At 44.4% G+C, this 15,395-nt stretch overlaps 1 protein-coding gene across 1 annotated transcript in view; it reads right to left on the reverse strand.

Moving 5' to 3' along the window:
- Window positions 1-2,082: 2,082 nt before the first annotated feature.
- Window positions 2,083-15,395, reverse strand: part of LOC124712242 — a 41,485-nt gene continuing 28,172 nt past the window's right edge. Inside the window, exons 2-3 of the mRNA XM_047242536.1 lie at window positions 10,188-10,309; window positions 2,083-2,465 (exon numbers count right to left, since the gene is read on the reverse strand). Of these exons, the coding sequence (XP_047098492.1) occupies window positions 2,264-2,465; window positions 10,188-10,309 (324 nt within the window). The 3' untranslated portion in view covers window positions 2,083-2,263. The remainder of the gene's footprint in view (window positions 2,466-10,187; window positions 10,310-15,395) is intronic.

The raw sequence follows: 15,395 nt of genomic DNA on the forward strand, positions 1-15,395 counted from the left end.
ATATTTTACCCAAGAGGATGCTATCATCATTTAACCATACAGTAAAGCTGCATGCCCTCGGGAAAAATTACGGCTGTAGTTTCCCCTTTCTTTCAGCCGTTCGCAGTACCAGCACAGCAAGGCCGTTTTGGTTAGTGTTACAAGGCCAGATCAGTCAATCATGCATACTGTTGCCCCTGCAACTACGGAAAAGGCTGCTGTCCCTCTTCAGGAACCACACGTTTGTCTGGCCTCTCAACAGATACCCCTTCGTTTGGTTGCACCTACGGTACGCCAATCAGTATCGCTGAGGCACGCAAGCCTCTACACCAACGGCAAGGTCTGTTGTTTTTAAGTGGGGGGGGGGGGGGGGGAAGGTATAAAAATAATAAAATTGTCAGCCACTATACGGTACCAGTAGCATCCTGCATACCTAACATTATTTTGCCATTCACCTGTACTAATTGACAGAGACAGAACAAAACGTTTGGAAAGACACAAGCAGATATCAAATGCCTTCCGATTACATGCTGAATATGAGTTCCCGTTTTACTAATGATTTTATTGAGAAGACGTGAAAAAAAAACACTTGCTAAAATGAAGCGACCGTTAATAATACATGTAATGACATTGTGAACATACTTGTTAAAAAAGTTCTTTGCCTAATTTGTTTACATAATGTACTTAGCACCAATATACAGTGTGAACATATGTAGACGTCTAAATGATTGTATGACATACATACCATGGCAATTTCTCACCCACAGTTTTTACGTGCGATATGTTGACGGTGGGAACAGTAGTGTAAAGTCACAAATAACACGACGGTTAAGAAAAACGGCTATTATGAGTATGTCGACGTACCAGATGCTTTCTTGTGATGTTTATATGAAGTAGTACTAACATATGGACGTGCACTGTCACACTTAAATTCAATACATTCTTTTAATTAGAATACGTGGGATCTCATTATGTGAAACTATAATAAAATTGCGACGACATATGACTACAATCCGAAAATTTGTGCAAAAATATTTAAAAATATTAAAACTTGAATTTGTAAAATTATTACATGAAATGCTGATGTGTCCATCGAAGTGTAAAGATGCAGTTGTCTTGTTAGTAAACAAACCAAACTTACATTTCAAAAGTTATTAGAGTTTCTAAAAAAATTATTGTGAAAATACATTCCATGCAATTTAACGATGATAGCTGTAGTACCTCCACCCGTGAATTATTATGGAAAGATTGCAACAAATTGCAATTCCAAGTCCTGTAAGTTTTTTTAGAAAGCCACTCAACTTTTAAAAATAAATATTAGAATTTCTGTTCTGTTCTGTTCTGTTCCACTTGTTAAAAACATATACAAGGACCACTACCAGAAGCTGTGGCAAGGTCCAGTGTTATTTTACATTTTGGTAAGGTTAGTATTACGTCACTTTTCTGGTACAGATGGACAGGTTAGTAAGTACATTTACATTTCAGCTACATCATTTACTTGATTTGATTACACTAATGTGCCGATCACAACATCAGAAAGAGCCCAAACTTTCTCTCAGATCGAGACCACTTGCAGTGAAGAGAATACACTGCAAAATACGAATCTAGAATAGGAGCAAGTATCCATTTCGGTACCCACAAAATGGTGGTTGCGTTTCGTCTGTCTGTACGCCTACAGTTGATACCAGATACCATATATACTTAAGCATGTCTTCAGTGCACGTAAGTAAGAAATAGTGAATGTTAGTTTGTTTTTTGAACTTTGTTGTTATGAAAAATAAAAACAAGCTGTATGCAAGGCGTTCAGTAATCCTTGTGTTATTGCTTTGCCATCTGATTGTGGTAAATTCCCAGTTTCCACCTTCTCCACCTCTTTCCGCTCAGACAGCGTGGTGTGGCAGTAAAGGATGTGTGCAGCCAGGTGACAGAGCACACCTGAACCAAAGCACTTCACAGGTGCTGAATTCTTAACTGTCCCAGGTCTCATGTACACCTACACTCTAGGTCCAAAAGGGAAACTTGATGAATGTATATAAGGAAGTATATAAGGAAGTAGGTCATGTGGTACTTGAGTTCAGCCAAATTGTGGTTAAATGCAAGAAAAACTGTTAATAATCGTTGTTTATTGTTCTCATATTACATACAACCAGTGAGTGAAAAGCCTCAGTTAATATCTTAGCTCAGGTATACGACACTGGGCTCTTCTGCAGCTGTTGTCCAGAGACACTGTAAGTCACACTAGGAGATGTGTGCCTGAGAGGTTTCTGCAGTGATGAGTTGGCGATCATCTTCCGATTAGCGAGAGACCCGCGTTCGTGCCCAGGCGGAATTCCGGGGCCATCCTGTAGCCTTGTTTGTCAGCAATGTAGTTCACCTCGTGGACGGAACCTTCCGGGTCCTTCCACGCGTACGAGCCACTCAACCTCAGCTCTCCGTTCACCACTTCCCCTTCCTCCACGCGTCTGCTACCATCACTTAGAGCGTAGCTGAAAAGGAAACGAGTCCACTCGTAGAGCTACGAAATAAAAGGAAACTACCTATTTGCGCTGGAATGAGTTTAGTAAACACTAAAAGATGCAGACAGAGTGCGTCGCACAATATAGGCAACTCAATATAAAGTAAGAACAAATTTACAAAAGATTCTCTCTTCCAGAATCATCATATAAAGTCACTTCCTTTCCCTATTTTTGTCCTCAGTCATCGGAGGTCTTTCGTGACGTATCCTACATTTCCTATCATCACTTCTCATCTTCTTCAGTCTTTTTCATATGTTCTTTTATCGTGAATCCTGCAGAGAACCTCCTTATTCCTTACATCATCAGTCCACCTGGTTTGGTCTGTAGTGCCGCATCTAAGATACATCGATTCTTTTCTCTTCTGGTTTTCCGACAGAATATGATTAACTATCATAGAAGATACTCCTTACCTCATCAGACCACCTAGTTTGGTCTGTAGTACCACATTTCAGATACCCCGACGCTTTTCTGTTCTGGTTTTCAGACATTCAATGATTAACTAACATAAAATGCTCTGATCTAAATGTACACTACTGGCCATTAAAATTGGAACACTACGAAGATGACATGCTACAGACGCGAAATTTAACCGACAGGAAGAACATGCTGTGATATGCAAATGATTAGCTTTTCAGAGCATTCACACACGGTTGGCGCCGGTGGCGACACCTACAACCTGCTGACGTGAGGAAAGTTTCCAACCGATTTCTCATACACAAACAGCAGTTGACCGGCGTTGCCTGGTGAAACGTTGTTGTGATGCCTCGTGTAAGGAGCAGATATGCGTACCATCACGTTTCCGACTTTGATGAAGGTCGGATTGTAGCCCATCGCGATTGCAGTTTATCGTATCACGACATTGCTCCTCACGTTGGTCGAGATACAATCACTGTTAGAAGAATATGGAATCGGTGGGTTCAGGAGTGTCATACGGAACGCCGTGCTGGATCCCAACCGCCTCGTATCACTAGCAGTCGAGATGACAGGCATCTTATCAGCATGGCTGTAACGGATCGTGGAGCCACGTCTCGATCCCAGGGTCAACAGATGGGGACGTTTGCAAGACAACAACGATATGCACGAACAGTTCGACGACGTTTGCAGCAGCATGGGCTATCGGCTCGGAGACCATGGCTGCGGTTACCGTTGACGCTCCATCACAGACAGGAGCGCCTGGCTGCACGAATGGCAAAATGTAATTTTTTCCGATGAATCCAGGTTCTGTTTACAGCATTATGGTAGTCGCATCCGTGTTTGGCGACATCGCGATGAACGCACATTGGAAGCGTGTATTCGTCATAGCCCTACTGGCGTATCACCCGTCGTGATGGTAGGGGGTGCCATTGGTTACATGTCTCGGTCACCTCTTGTTCGCATTAACGGCATTTTGAACAGTGAAGTTTCAGATATGTTACGACCCGTGGCTCTACCCTTCATTCGATCCATGCGAAACCCTACATTTCAGCAGGATAATGCACGACCGCATGTTGCAGGTCTTGTACGGGCCTTTCTGGATAAAGAAAATGTTCGACTGCTGTCCTGGCCAGCACATTCTCCAGCTCTGTGGCAGAGCAACTGGCTCGTCACAATACGCCAGTCACTACTTTTGATGAACTGTGGTATCGTGTTGAAGCTGCATGGGCAGCTGTACCTGTACACGCCATCCAAGCTCTGTTTGACTCAATGCCCAGGCATATAAAGGCCGTTATTACGGCCATAAGTGGTTGTTCTGGGTACTAATTTCTCAGGATCTATGCACCCAAATTACGTGAAAATGTAATCACATGTCAGTTCTAGTATAATATACTTGTCCAATGAATACCCGTGCATCATCTGCATTTCTTCTTGGTGTAGCAATTTTAATGGTCAGTAGTGTATATTCTGAGAAACTTGTTTCTGAAATTAGGGCCTATGTTAGCTGCTAGTAGACTTCTCTCTACCTGCTGTAGTGTGCTTCGTCGGCCATGGATCATTTTGCCTCCAAAGCAGCAGTGTTCCTTAGCTTCGTGCAGTTCTCGCTAGTCTCAATACAGATTTTGTCCTTTTTCCGTTCACTCCCAATCCATATTCCATATTCATTACACTGTATATTCCATTCAGTATATCCTTTAATTCCACTTCACCTTCACTGAGGATAAGAATGTCATCAGTGGATCTTATCGTTGGTAGGTTTTCACCCAGAATATTAATGCCACTTTTAAGGCTCCCTTTCCAGAGATCACTAATAAGGATATATGACCAACTGTTACATCAGTATTAATACTAACCTACACATACTGAATACGGATGGGCCACATCGTGAAGTATCCAACTACCTTGTGTACCAGACTATTTACATTCTAACAGTTTTTGGAAAGAATGTAATATACAGGGTGAAGCGAAATTCGCGCACTCGTGCATCGCAGCGCGACACTCACGCGCCAACGATAAAAAATGTCTGTCACAAAATTTCGTCTGGTGAGTACATCTGCAGAAACAGGACGTTAAAGAATGGCAACATTGTAACCAAATGGATGGTAGGTACCGCTTTCGGCACCAATCAGTTGGGTCTGCGTTTGGTGCATTGGATAAAGTTTTGGGTTCGTACGCAAGAGATCGATGGTTCGATCCGGGGCTAGGGTGCAATTTTTTATTTGCTACTTTCATTCTGTATCCTAAAGTTACAACATTTTGTAACGCTGAACATAACAAATACGTGCTTAGACAAATAGGAAATAGACAGTTGAAACAAATGTCCTGTCATAGGACAGAATAACTACAAAAACAATATCAATTTCGAGATGCTAAAGCGCAGTATAATTACGCTACGTCTTCTTGTCTTTTGTACTACATGTAATATGAGCACTCAGATACCGGACATAAGCTTCAAATGGTTCAAACGGCTCTGAGCGCTATGAGACTAAACATCTGTGGTCATCAGTCCCCTAGAACGTAGAACTACTTAAACCTTACTAAACTAAGGACATCAGACATATCCATGCCCGAGGCAGGATTCGAACCTGCGACCGTAGCGATCACGCGGTTCAAGGCTGTAGCGCCTAGAGGCGCACGGCCACACCGGCCGGCCCAGACATTAGCAACCAGTGACAATAATAAAGCCCATATTAATGATCGCATGACCTTCACAACAGAATATCTTGTCCTCAGAACAACAGATGTTGAAAGTAGCGTCCCTGCACGTCCAAACATTGCGCAACCCGCCGGATCTTACAGCTCTGGACCATTCGCAGCCAAGCTCAGTCCACAGTAGCAAGAGCAGCATGACCACGCGCCACCAATTCTTCCACATTCGTCGGCGGAGTAGAGTACACGTCCTCCTGCAGGTGTCCTCACAGAAAGAAATCTAGGGGATTTAGGTCAGGTGACCGCGGTGGCCACACAACTGGACCTCCATGTCCGAGCTATCTTCCTGGAAATGTTCCGTCTAAATACTGTCGCACATTAATTCCAGAGTGTGAAGGTGCACCATCATGTTGGAACCATATTCTCTGCCGATCATGTAGTGAAATGTCTTCCAGCGCGTGAGGCAGATACTTTGATAGGAATGCATGATACCTTCCTGCAGGTAACCGGTCAGTCAACATGTAAAGGTCTAAACTCCCGTCCCCAATATTCCGGCCCAGACGTTGATACCAAAGCGAAGTTGATTTCCACGATCGCAGGTTACTTGCGGGTTAACCTCACACCAATGGTGGACATTGTGCAGGCTGACGACATCCTTACGATTGAATGCTGCTTCATCCAACCATATTATGATGTTCACAAAGTTATCGTTGGCTTGCCGTTGTTGTTGGAGACACTCACAAAATTGTGTCCGCTAATGACGATCTGCAGGATGCTGGTGTTATGTGAAAGCATAAGGATAGGGGTGCAGCCCATGCTCGGGCACCACGTTAACGACCGTGTGTTGCGAGACACGCAGCTGCCTTGCTACGCTACGTCTACTTCGCTGAGGTTCTTGGTGTATGACTTCCAGAATAGTTTCCTCAGTAGCTGGAGTACGGCGAGTCCGTGGATGACGTCGGTCATGCCATGGTGGAAGGAGAGAACCTGACTCCCGAAGGGGCAGCTCCAGACAACGAAACACATTTTTATCTGGATAGCATTGACGAGGATATCTAACAGCATATTCACCAGCAGCAACACCAGACCAGTTATCAGATGCACCAAGGACCAGAAGGATATCCACATATTCATCGTTTGTGTATGCCATACATCTTCCATAGCGGTTTAGAGGTTCACAATGAGAAAATTCTATACGTCTATACATGTACATTGGAGTCTATCACGGGTGGGTTAATCCGCTCGCAACTAGTCCCTGTCTGGCGGACAGCGCATAAAGTTTAAACACGCCGTCAGTCCTACGCGCTGTTCCACCTAACACGCATTACACCTTTGACAAATATTGTTCTGCATTATTCATCCCGACACCGCTAATTGTGAAATATTCGGTTTCGAATTACGCTGTTTCACTAACGGTAACAGATGGGATGTTTCCATAATCCCATCGGTAGGATAATAATAATAATAATACATTCGTATACATACTAAACAGCATGCGGTTACCAGACCCAATGTTGAAAGGCATAATTTGTGGGATCATGGTGATAACACATAAACTAGTAACCGAGTTTCGACATGATTCACAAAGCACGTTCCCAGTCCAACTGGTAACGTAAGGCACTAACGAAATGTAATGGACCTGAATGAGGCAAGAATTGTGGTTGGTACTAGTCTATGGTACCATTGGAGGAGGGTACAAGGAAAACAGGTTTCGCATCCAGCAGATGATGTGGTGCGAATGAATTAACGCCCACGACGTGGAAAGGGATTCTTTCACAGCTGACCGATCTTCCATTTCTACGATTGTAGTATGTAAGTGCAAATGTTTTCTAGAGGAGCCCCTGCAATCGCTGTTGACGATTAAGCTGCCAGATACCGTACCACTTGGACTACATTTACCAAATATAAAACATGTGCCTCCGCCCAGAATCGAACCCTCGCCCTGCTGCATGCTAACCCAGATTTCTAACCATTGCACCAACTGTACGGCAGGTTAACGTCTGCCGACAGAGGTAGTGACCATACATGTGGTTACACTGTTGCCAGTTTGCCATCCTTTAACGTTCTTTATCTGCAGATGTACTCGCCGGAAGAAATTTTGTGACACATTTTCTAATCGCTGGTATGTGAGAAATCGCATTGCGAAGCACGAGTGCGTGAATTTCGTTTCACCTTGTGTAATTACTTGTGTACAGTACGTATTTTTATGTGAATGTGATTTTATGTTGTGGAAATCTGAGAGGCAGAAGGAGGGATAGTGGTGTCTGCTTGAAGCGAATGAGCAAAAACATGGGAACACTGCAAATAAAACGTATCGCTAGCCACTGTGGAAAAGAGGATGAGAGAATTTGCCAAACTAAATGGCTTATTGCTAAAAAGGGAAAAACAGCGCTGTTCTCTTCCTCCCCTACGTTTCTCTTCGGGTAGTGTTCTGGCTGTTCAGCTCCCTGAATGGGACTTTCCTGTACACTAACTGCTTATGAAAGTACACGTCGGTTCAAGTTATGAACCGCCGGCAATACAGTCTCTCCCGACACGAGGTCACAGTAGACTTCACTAGAAAATATAATTTAGTCCATGTTCTGATTATTTGGCTAATAATGGTTGATCTGGTCACTGCCATGGTGGTCTATTAGGTAGACGCCTAGATTCTGGCCATGGAGCTATTGGAGCAATCCCAGGTAGGGGTGGGGAATTTTTCTGTTCCAGTCCCAGGACGAACCCAGGTATATTCAACCTACTAGCAAATGACACTTTCTCAGTTCTGGTGCCTAGTCACCAGCTGGGACGTTGACGTTAGTATACCTGATCTACGCATACCTGATCTCACGCTCACATTCAGTCTAGCTGTCGCTTCCGAATGCCCCAAAAATGTGGATACTGCACGATTCAACTAGGCAGCCAAATGGAGATCCCAACAATGCGGACGCATTTAAACTCTGTCGGTTGCTGACAATACTATCTCACAAGAAGACGTCACATCGCATCACCCAGTATATGACACTGCTGATGCCCATTCTATACCTTACCGGGAATGATTGTTGTTGTTGTGACCTTCAGTCCAGAGAATGGTTTGATGCAGCTCTCCATGCTACTCTATCATCTCCCAGTACCTACTGCAACCTACATCCTTCTTAACTCGATTAGCGTATTCATGTCTCGGTCTCCCTCTACGGTTTTTACCCTCCACGCTGTCCTCCAATACTACATTGGTGATCCCTTATTGCCTCAGAACATGTCCTACCAACCGATCCCTTCTTCTAGTCAAGTTGTGCCACAAATTTCTCTTCTCCGCAATTCTGTTCACTACCTCCTCATTAGCTATGTGATCTACCCATATAATCTTCAACATTCTTCTGTAGCACCACATTTCGAAAGCTTCTATTCTTTTCTTGTCCAAACTATTTATCGTCTATGTTTCACTTTCATACATGGCTACACACCATACAAATACTTTCAGAAACGACTTCCTCATACTTAAATCTATACACGATGCTAACAAATTTCTCTTCTTCAGAAACGCTTTCCTTCCCGTTGCCAGTCCACAATTTATATCCTCTCTACATCAACCGTCATCAGTTATTTTGCTCCCCAAAAAGCAAAATTCCTTTACAACAGTAAACACAACAGTAAACACACGCAACACTAACCCACTTCGATGGCCGAAAGCTGTCACAGAGAACTGTGGCCTAATCGTTTACACATCAGTTGATGAAGTTACACTGATGTCCGACCATGTCTTCTGTGTGTTTTAGTTCATTTGTTAGGCAATGTGTTTCAGAAAGATTATCCTCCCAGGCTCCGCACAGAAATGGGATACGACAGGGAAGTCGTAATAATTTTACAAGTTCTGTACAGCGTTTGTACAAAGATGTTCAAAACGATCATGTTCGATACTGTTCCTGGGTGCATTAGGTGTTCCCACATTCATTTTGGTGGTTCACATGTTACGGTATGGGGGCGTCCCGAGCTCCAGATCTTTGGATCGGTCCACCCACCAGTCGTTTATTTGATCGCTGTACTCGTTCCCCAGAGCGTCTTCGCACCTAACTTCATTTTTATGGATGAACATACGAGACCTCATCGAACTGTACGGATGGAGAAGCTCTCGGAACGAGAGGGAATTTAGCGAATATAGTGGCCGGTCCATTTCTATGGCTCATTTCCCTGACTTAAATCCCGACCGTGACGCATGCGTTGGAAGACGTATTACAGCACATTCACCTACGCCGGCAACCGTGCAACACTAGTAATGGGATGCCATCATAGAAATTGCTTACCAACCTCGTGGCCACCACGGGAGATCGTTGCATAGAACCCACTGCCGACTGTAGCGATCATACACCTTATTAATAACCATCTCCCACCTATTGCATACTTCAGGTATCCGTCTTAAATCCCGGCTACTTCTCTGCAATTATTCTGAATAAAACTGTGATTACCGTTTGCCACATTGCGTATTTGTTTGACTTACTTTCTACACTGTACTGTACTGCGGTCGTTCTTTCTATGTATGGTCCAAGTTTTATCGAGCTACTGGACTACTTCACATGACACATCGTGCGAAAGTTATCTTTGCACTTAAGTTTAGCGGGCTATCAGTAAATCTTATTATAAACGTAGGAATACCTCCAGCGCCATGGGTCGATGCCGTTAAAGTTGTTGAACTGCTCTACAACGGTAGCTTGTTTCGATCCGTCCTGCTGTGGTGCCGATAATACCGTTTGGAGCGTAATAGCTACCAGGAACAGCTGAAACAAAACAAACAAAAGAAACAAAGTGAGACTACAACTTACTACACTCATGCTCATAAATTAACGATAATTGCAGAATGTGGTGCCACACAACGTGGCACTACGTACACAAAACTTTCGCTTATAGCATAGGCACATAGGAAACACACACGACACAGATTAATTCCACAGTATTGGTGATAAGTTGAGAAAACCGTCCCGAAACGCATATGCTACAAAACGCCACAGTTTCCTGCGCATTTACCCCGACATCAATATGGGATATGATCATCATGCACACATACACAGGCCGCACAACGGGTTGGCATACTCTGGATCATGTGGTCGAGCAGCTGCAGGGGTATAGCCTCCCATTCTTGCACCAGTGCCTGTCGGAGCTCCTGAAGTGTCCTAGGGGTTCGAAAACGTGCAACGATACGTCGACCGAGAGCATCCCAGACGGGCTCGATGGATTTTAGGTCTGGAGAACAGGCTGGCTACTCCATTCGCCTGATATCTTCTGTTTGAAGGTACTCCTCCACGATTGCAGCTCGGTGGGGCCATGCGTTATCATCCATCAGGAGGAAGGTGGGACCCACTGCACCCGTGAAAAGACGGACATACAGGTGCAAAATGACGTCCCGATACACCTGACCTGTTACAGTTACTCTGTCTAAGACATGCGGGGGTGTACGCGCATTAATCGTAATCCCACTCCACACCATCAAACCACGACCTCCATACAGGTCCCTTTCAATGACATTAAAGGGTTGGTATCTGGTTCCTGGTTCACGCCAGATGAAAACCGGGCGAGAATCGCTGTTCAGACTATACCTGGACTCGTCCATAAACATAATCTGGAACCAATGTTCCAATGACCATGTATTGTGTTCTTGACACCAAGCTTTACGGGCTCTCCTGTGACCAGGGTTCAGTAGAATGCACCTTGCAGGTCTCCGGGCGAATAAACCATGTCCGTTCAGTCGTCTGTCGACTGTGTGTCTGGAGACAACTGTTCCAGTGGCTGCGTTAAGGTGCCGAGCAAGGCTACCTGCAGTAATCCGTAGCCGTCTGCGGGTGTTGTACACTGTGGACGTCCCCTACTGTAGTGCCTGGACACATTACCTACCTGCTGGAATCGTTGCCATAATCTTTAAATCACAGTTTGTGGCACACGGAGGGCCCGTGCTACGACCTGCTGTGTTTGACCAGCCTCCAGTCGCCCTAGTATTCTACCCCTCATAACCTCATCAATATGTGCACTTTGAGCCCTTTTCAACACACAGTCAGCATTAGCACGTCTGTAAACGTCTGCACACTTACTCGCTGCACCGTACTCTGACATGCACCAACAGACCTCTGCGTATGTGAACTGCTGCCGGCGCCACCGTGCGACGACCGCAGGTCAAATGCACCGTATGGTCATACCCCGAGGTGATTTAAGCGCGCAAACCACCCACAAGAGCGTTGTTTCACCATGTATCAGTATTATCCTTAATTTATGAGCATTTTAAAGTACGTACGAAGTAAACTAATTCGGTTGCAAAATATTTGTTAGTTCTCCTTTTGTAGACATTTAAAAGCGTGGTCACGGCTATGTAGTGATTTTATACAGGATTAATATTTTTAGTGGACCAGTTTTAGACTGACAGACTGATGGTATTATAATGGAAAAATAGTTCAAATGGCTCTGAGCACTATGGGACTTAACATCTGTGGTCATCAGTCCCCTAGAACTTAGAACTACTTAAACCTAACTAACCTAAGGGCAGCACACACATCCATGCCCGAGGCAGGATTCGAACCTGCGACCGTAGCAGTCGCGCAGTTCCGGATTGAGCGCCTAGATCAGCTAGACCACCGCGGCCAGCTATGATGGAAAATCTGTACGCCAAATTAATATTGTAAAAGTTACACAATAATTTGTTTATTTAAATACAATGTGTTGGTGGAGTACGTATGGAGGTGTGGACGATGAACACTAACTTGGACTGGAATTGTGCAAGTAGTAGTTGAAGTATGTAACTATTACATCTATCGGCCAACCCGCTATATCTTTGGATCTTTACAAAATAAAAGCGGTACGTTTTTTGCTCTGGTTCCGAAAACTATTTGCTATTTCGACAACGTTAGCGTTGTAAAAATCAAAGAAATGCATGAATTAAAATATATATCTTCATTTATTTTGTTGTACGGGTATGTAGACCTCTAGAATTTATATATAACGAAACTGCAGATGTTCAGTCTCATCAAGGAAGTGCACGAACGATCTCAGTCATGAAAGGTGTTCGTCTAGGCTGTACTACAGATGTCAAGGAAGCGTTGGCGAAATAATGTGAAGGGTCCATAATAAATGAAGAGGTTATTTTTAACATCACACACAAGGACGACACTGTCATCATTGTATACAAGCTACTTGCCCTCCAACGCATGACGCACCGTCTAGTTCAGCGTAGCAACGACTTCGGCCTACCTGTTACCACAGGGCCAAAATTATAACGTTCTTTAAAAGAGGAAAACAACGAAATTCAACATAAAATGAAATATACACGGACGAAAATATCGCATCACCAAGAAGCAGTTGTGCGGCATAAAAGAAAGCTGGGAGACGTGTGTATACATCTGAACCATGATGTCTACTCAAATTTCACACTATTCATAAGAGTGGTGCTGGTAGTGCCGCAATGAGGGTGCAAATAAGGTTTGCTTTAACACTTGTCCCAACGGTCCTGGGCATTCGTTACTTTTGAGATTAGAAGTGGTAATTTGATGTTAGTCAAGACTGTCTTTAAGGAGACAAAAACGCCATTATCAACTAAGCCACCGCCATTTGTGACTTCAGTTGTGTAAAGCGAGAGGCCGTTGGAGTGCAGGGTGGAGGTCTGTTGCGTTTTCTGATGAAAGATGGTTCTGCCTTCTTACTCAGTGCCAGTGATGGTCTTGTGTTGGTTAGAATGAAGCCAGATGAGAGCCAGAAACCTACCTGTCTGCGTGCTGGACACACTGGCTCTACACCTGAAGCTATGGTCCGGGGTGCGATTTCATATTGCGGCAGGAGCACTGTCGTGGTTCTCCCACGCACTGTGAATGCAAATTTGTACGTGATAAAAGATATAATAGAGCTACGCGAAGCAGAAGGTTCCTTCTTTCATAATACAGGGATGTAGCCACGCCATACGAATGCTGGCAGCAGTTGTCACGGGGATGTACAGTTGCAGGAAGACCGGGCTCCAGACGGCATTGTCCCATTACCAAGAGGTACGACAATGGCATGGGGCTCTGGCGAATCGTACAGCATTTGCAGCATCTACTTGAACAGCAGTTGACACCACGACGACATTATAAACGGTTACAAATCGGTTAATTCGAGGACAGCAATGAGTCAGATGCCCTGTAACGTGCGTTTCACTGACACGAAGCCACCGCCATTTGTGACTTCAGTGGAGTCAAGCGATAGCACCTTGGAGGGCAGGGCGAAGGTTGTTTTGTTTTCTGATGAAAGTTGGCTATCACACGCACTATGAATGCAAATATGTACGTGAATCTGGCGTTTCCACGAGCTGTGCTGCCATTCATGTAGAGCATTCCAGCCTTCCAACAGGATAATGCTCACCCACATACCGCCGTTCTACCCCAGCTTGCTCTACGGAGTGTTTACACGTTTCCATGGCCTGCCCTATCACCAGATGTGTCTCCAATGGAGCACGTGTGGGACATCATCGAACGACAAATCTAGTGTCATCCACAAGCAGCATTAACCATCCCTGTATTGACCGATCAAATGTAACAGGCATGGAAGTCCATCTCATAAACTGAAATCTGGAAACTGTACAACACACTGCAAGAACGTTTGCATGACTGCATTCAACATTCTGGGAGTTAGAGTGGTTTTAACGAACCAGCATTTCACATTTGCAATCTCTTATCTCTCTCTTACTTTAACCTCACGTCTTGCAATATTAATCATTTAAATATCTTACGTAGGCAAATGTACTCCCGAAATTTCATTACCGTACATTAAATATATTTTGTGTTGCGATTTTTTCCCTGATTGTAGTTAAAACAAGGTCCTCCATGAAACAGTGTTGCAGTATTTCCTACCGTTTAAGCAAAACCAAGACGAATGTCATGGCACTGAATAGCATGGGTAGAGATATAGGCAGAAGCAGAAAGCAGACTTTTACGTCGCTAGAAGGTCAGGTCAGCAACAAATTACGACGGCTGCCAAGTGAGGATACACATTCAGCAGAGAGGAGACTGTGACAGAAAACCAAAGGAAGTGAGAGAAGCATTATCATTAGCTCGTATGACATATTGCAAGGAAATTTTTCTCTTACACAAGAACTGAAACTGCTGATAACAGCCTCTGAAGAGAATATAGGCGAATGAGGACGCATGCAGTATTTACGAACTGAGCCTCCTGTCGCAGCTGCCCCCTTGCTCAATTTAAATACTCCAGCGTTCCAGCTATCGTCATGAGTTGTTGATTGGGGTCGACGACATTTACAATAACAGCACTCGATTCCATAATTATGATACTTTATTGAATCCATGAACTTGATGATGGCCTTTACCTAATGAACTTACTGCAGCTCGTCACCTACCATCCACTAACGGAGAAACTGTCTTCCGACAACACCGCATCAGAAAGTGCTTCCCGTACTGAACGTCAATGCAGAAGACAACAACAGGGCTTCTTGGGGTCCACATTCCTATCCAATACTCAGCCATCTCCAGGTGACAGACGGGATCAAGCGACCATACAACTACCGACAACAGGTACATTGCGGATGAGTCATCTAGGGTCTTCGTAGATTTCGGAATGGGACTCTGGACACTCCAGCATCCAGTACGAGACCACTTCACACTCCGTAGTGACCGCGCCTGCCAGCTGGCAACCCGCCGTGGCCCCAAGGTCGCTAAACCTCTCTGGGCAAGCAGTAGTTGAGCTCACTGGATAGACATCATCTAGAATACAAAAAGAAGCTGAATGAGTCGCAGCCAAACCTGTAAGCTGCACCATCAATATAGGAATTAGCATCCAAGTTATTCTGAAATAGGAGCAGGCTAGACTTGTAGCAGCCATTTCGCCTTTTGGCCCAAT

Source organism: Schistocerca piceifrons, chromosome 8 (genome assembly GCF_021461385.2).
Source record: "Schistocerca piceifrons isolate TAMUIC-IGC-003096 chromosome 8, iqSchPice1.1, whole genome shotgun sequence".
NCBI classification, from domain to species: Eukaryota; Metazoa; Arthropoda; class Insecta; order Orthoptera; family Acrididae; genus Schistocerca; species Schistocerca piceifrons.